The following is a 3,611-nucleotide window of genomic DNA, read 5'->3' as shown; positions in this document are numbered from 1 at the left end:
CTCTGGCCAGACAAGGCGCTCCTCCCACGCACCCCTGAAGTCGTGCAGCGGCTCCAGGCCGCTACCACTTGGGAGAAGGCCAAACCCGCCCTTCCCGGCTGGCCTCCGGGTACCCGCGACTGCACCGCCCAGGGCCTCGGCACGCGCCCGCCTGAGCTGCGAAGGCGGCTGGGACTACACGTCCCAGGGTGCCGAGCGCGGGCACGCTTGCGCAGTGCAGCCGGAGGCGGCGGTCTGTTCTCCGCTGAGGAGGAGCGGGGCAGAGGAGGGAGGCAGCGGGTGAGAGTTCAGAGTTCAGCAGCAGCAGCCCGAGCCCATGATTCCCATATGCCCTGTAGTTTCTTTCACCTATGGTGAGTCTAATGTGGCCCGCGCGGCCTCTGCCTGGCCTTTTCCCCGGCCCGGGGCAGCGGGCAGGCGCGGGGGTTGGGGCTGGCTCCGGGGAGGAGGCGGCGGCCGCCACCGGGGCGTGCGAGTGAGTGAGGGAGTGCGAGGCGGGAGGGGGAGGCGGCCGCGGCCCGGGCCCCTCCGGGGCGGCTTCTCACGGCGCCTCTCTCTCTCTCTCTCTCTTTCCCCTTCCCTCCCCGGCGTGTCGGCCCCTCCGCGTCTCTCCTCCCGCCATGGGACCTGACTCTCGGCGCCCGCCGCAGTGCCCAGCCGGCTGGGGGAAGATGCCAAAATGGCGACCGGCAACTACTTTGGATTCACCCACAGCGGGGCGGCGGCGGCGGCGGCTGCGGCCCAGTATAGGTAACGGCTCCCGGCTCTCCCCCTCCTCTCCCTCCGCTTGCCCCTCGGCCCGGATGCCGCCGGCGCGATGCCCCCGCGCCATCCCCCGCCCGGTGGCCCCGATCCCGGTCCCCGTCCGCTGCAGGCCCGGCCCCGCGGCCTCCCGCGCCCCGCCCGAAGCGGCCCCCTGTGGGGGCGGGGAGGTAGAGACTGCTTAGGTTTAGGGACGCCGAGGGCCGCGGGGGCCTTTGGCGGCCCCAGAGCTAAAATGGCCTCCCGCGGGCGCCGAGCGCAGCAGCCTCGGCCGCCGGCGGCCCCCATTCCCCGCCTCCACCAGCCCAGCGCCCACCTCTGTCTTCCTCCTACTTGGGGGATGGCGCGGGTGGGCGAAGGGACCTTGGGGGAGTGCCGAGTCACAGCCCACCGGCCTTTCCTGCTATGCTTGTTTTCGTAGTCTTCTGGTCCTTCAGCCCCCTAAGCCCAGATAATGTGTCGTCGTCGTCTCGGGTACCTTTTCCTCGGTCTTGTCGTTTCCCTGTGAGTCCTACAAACTAACTGCGGGAGTCACTGCGTTCGTTGGATTCCTTTAGTTTTCCCTACATGAAGAGATGTTATACCAACCACCTGTGAATTGTGTAGTTGCTAGACTGGAAAAGATGTGCGAAGTTTCTCGTGCTGATAAATGAGTGCACAGTCTTGAGTTTAGGCTCCAGGTAGGCCAGTAATTCTCCTTGGGGGTCTCTTCTCTCCTAGAAAAAGAAAACGCAAGTAGGATTGTAGTGAGTCATTGTAATGCACAGTGTAAAGTCTCTATCTGAAGGGAAGCTCTCACTTCGGAAATGTCAGTTTAGTTTATTGTACATACTATCAAAGGCAAACATATACACAAACATACACAAAAGTACCTGGGTTTTTTAAATTGTCTTTGTTACGTTTGAGTCAGTCTGAGACAAGCCATAACCACATAGAGCTGCGGAGTGATGGGCTTTATAGGTATATATAGTAGATACACATGTCTGTATGTATTAGGTATCCTATCTGTTAGTTAAACCCAGGTAGTTTTTTGCATCTGATGTTACTTCAGGAGGCAGATTGTGTAATGGAAAGGGCATCACTGGGAGCCAGAAGACCTGGGTTCAGTCTCTTTTTGCTCTTGATTTTATAACTTCGGGGACATTTTATATTGGATTTTCATTTTCGTTATCTGTAAAATGAGATACTGGGCTAATTATCTTTTTGGCTTGACAGTTGTAATTCCGAGAGACAAAGTTGCTGTATTTCATGGAATCCTAAGGTGTTGTTTATAGTAAGAGGTACTATTATTTTCTGTACTACTAAAAAAAATTACCAGTTAAAATAAGAGTCGGTGCTTAAGGCTCCATTGACTATTAAGAGATGTCAAAATGTATAAATGTGCATTATATTGATGAAATTGGCATTTTACTAATGGTTAAATGCCTTAAACATATGTGGCATTTTACAGGTCTCTTTTCATGAGGCCTACATTTCCCAGATAAAAGGATTATGGTGACAACGAGCAAAATCTTGAGGCTCTTCAAAAATTAACAAGTCCGGCTTGGCGCCTATAGCTCAACCGGCTAAGGCGCCAGCCACGTACACCTAAGGTGGCGGGTTCGAATCCCCAGCCCGGACCCGCCAAACAACAATGATGGCTGCAACCAAAAAATAGCCGGGCGTTGTGGCGGGCGCCTGTGGTCCCAGCTACTTGGGAGGCGGAGGCAGGAGACTCGCTTGAGCCCAGGAGTTGGAGGTTGCTGTGAGCTGTAATGCCACGGCACTCTGCCCAGGGGGACAGCTTGAGGCTCTGTCTCAAAAAAAAAAAAAAAAAAAATTAACAAGTCCTTTGCTTACAATTTGTGGTAATTAGACAACTAACAAAGTTTCAGCTACTCTGCCAAAACCTTTCAGGACTGATAATTTTTGGAATGACAGAGAAAAAAATAAAAAAATATTCTCTTTTTCTGGGAAAGAGATAATCAGCATCTGTGCCATAAATCTACTGCTAGTAAGTACTATGCCTTCTAGAGAAGGCAGAATTTAATCATTAAAATTTTTGCTTAACTTATCTGGTATTTTTTCTGTTTTCTTAGTATAGGCTGAGTGATAAGCATGTTGGATTATTAACTGTTTATTTTTGAAAAGTTGGTTTGTGGCACTTATAAAATATTTTTTCTAAATGCAGACCTATAGGGTGGCACCTGTGGCTAAAAGGAGTAGGGACCCTGCACCATATGCTGGAGTTGGTGGGTTCAAACCCAGCCCCGGCCAAAAACTGCAAAAAATAATAATAAAATAAATGCAGACCTATAGATAAAAATGGAAGAAATTCCAATTTAAAGATACTTAATTTTTTGATAAAATATTTACATGTATGTTTTATTTCAATATAGGAGACTATTACAGAATTTCTGTACCTCATATTTATTTGGTCTTGAATCTTGAAGTTTCGGTAAACCATAACAACATCCTAACTTACAAAATTGTTATATACATATGTAATGAGAAAAGGCTAGTTTTAGCCATTCCTCATTTATGTTTATATCACTAAAACTAATTAAAGTGCTCTGTCCTTGTACATAAACATAGTACATGAAAAATTTTTTTCATATAATGGCAAGAAATCAGGCCCAGTGATGCTAAAACTTTGGTTTGAGGAAGATGGATAAAACATTAATAACAGAAGCATGGGGGTGGTGCCTGTGGCTCAGAGGAGTAGGACACCACCCCATATGCCACAGGTGGCAGGTTCAAACCCAGCCCCCGCCAAAAAAAAAAAGGTAACAAAAGCATGTGTGAAAAATAGTGATGAAGTGACCGTTGCTAATTTTTCTTTCTGACTAGAAGTGTTTTTTTTTTTTTTT

At 49.8% G+C, this 3,611-nt stretch overlaps 1 protein-coding gene across 2 annotated transcripts in view; it reads left to right on the top strand.

Annotated features, from left to right (window-relative positions):
* The first annotated feature begins 213 nt into the window (after positions 1-213).
* ZFR (zinc finger RNA binding protein) overlaps positions 214-3,611 on the top strand; it is a 66,017-nt gene continuing 62,619 nt past the window's right edge. For both annotated transcript variants that reach the window (XM_023515005.1, XM_023515006.1), the window contains exons 1-2: positions 214-353; positions 651-750. In XM_023515005.1, coding sequence (XP_023370773.1) covers positions 317-353; positions 651-750 — 137 coding nt within the window. In that variant the 5' untranslated portion in view covers positions 214-316. The remainder of the gene's footprint in view (positions 354-650; positions 751-3,611) is intronic.

This window comes from Otolemur garnettii, unplaced genomic scaffold (genome assembly GCF_000181295.1).
Source record: "Otolemur garnettii isolate 467f Iridium unplaced genomic scaffold, OtoGar3 scaffold00063, whole genome shotgun sequence".
NCBI lineage: Eukaryota > Metazoa > Chordata > Mammalia > Primates > Galagidae > Otolemur > Otolemur garnettii.
This window is presented reverse-complemented; position numbering and strand designations above follow the sequence as displayed.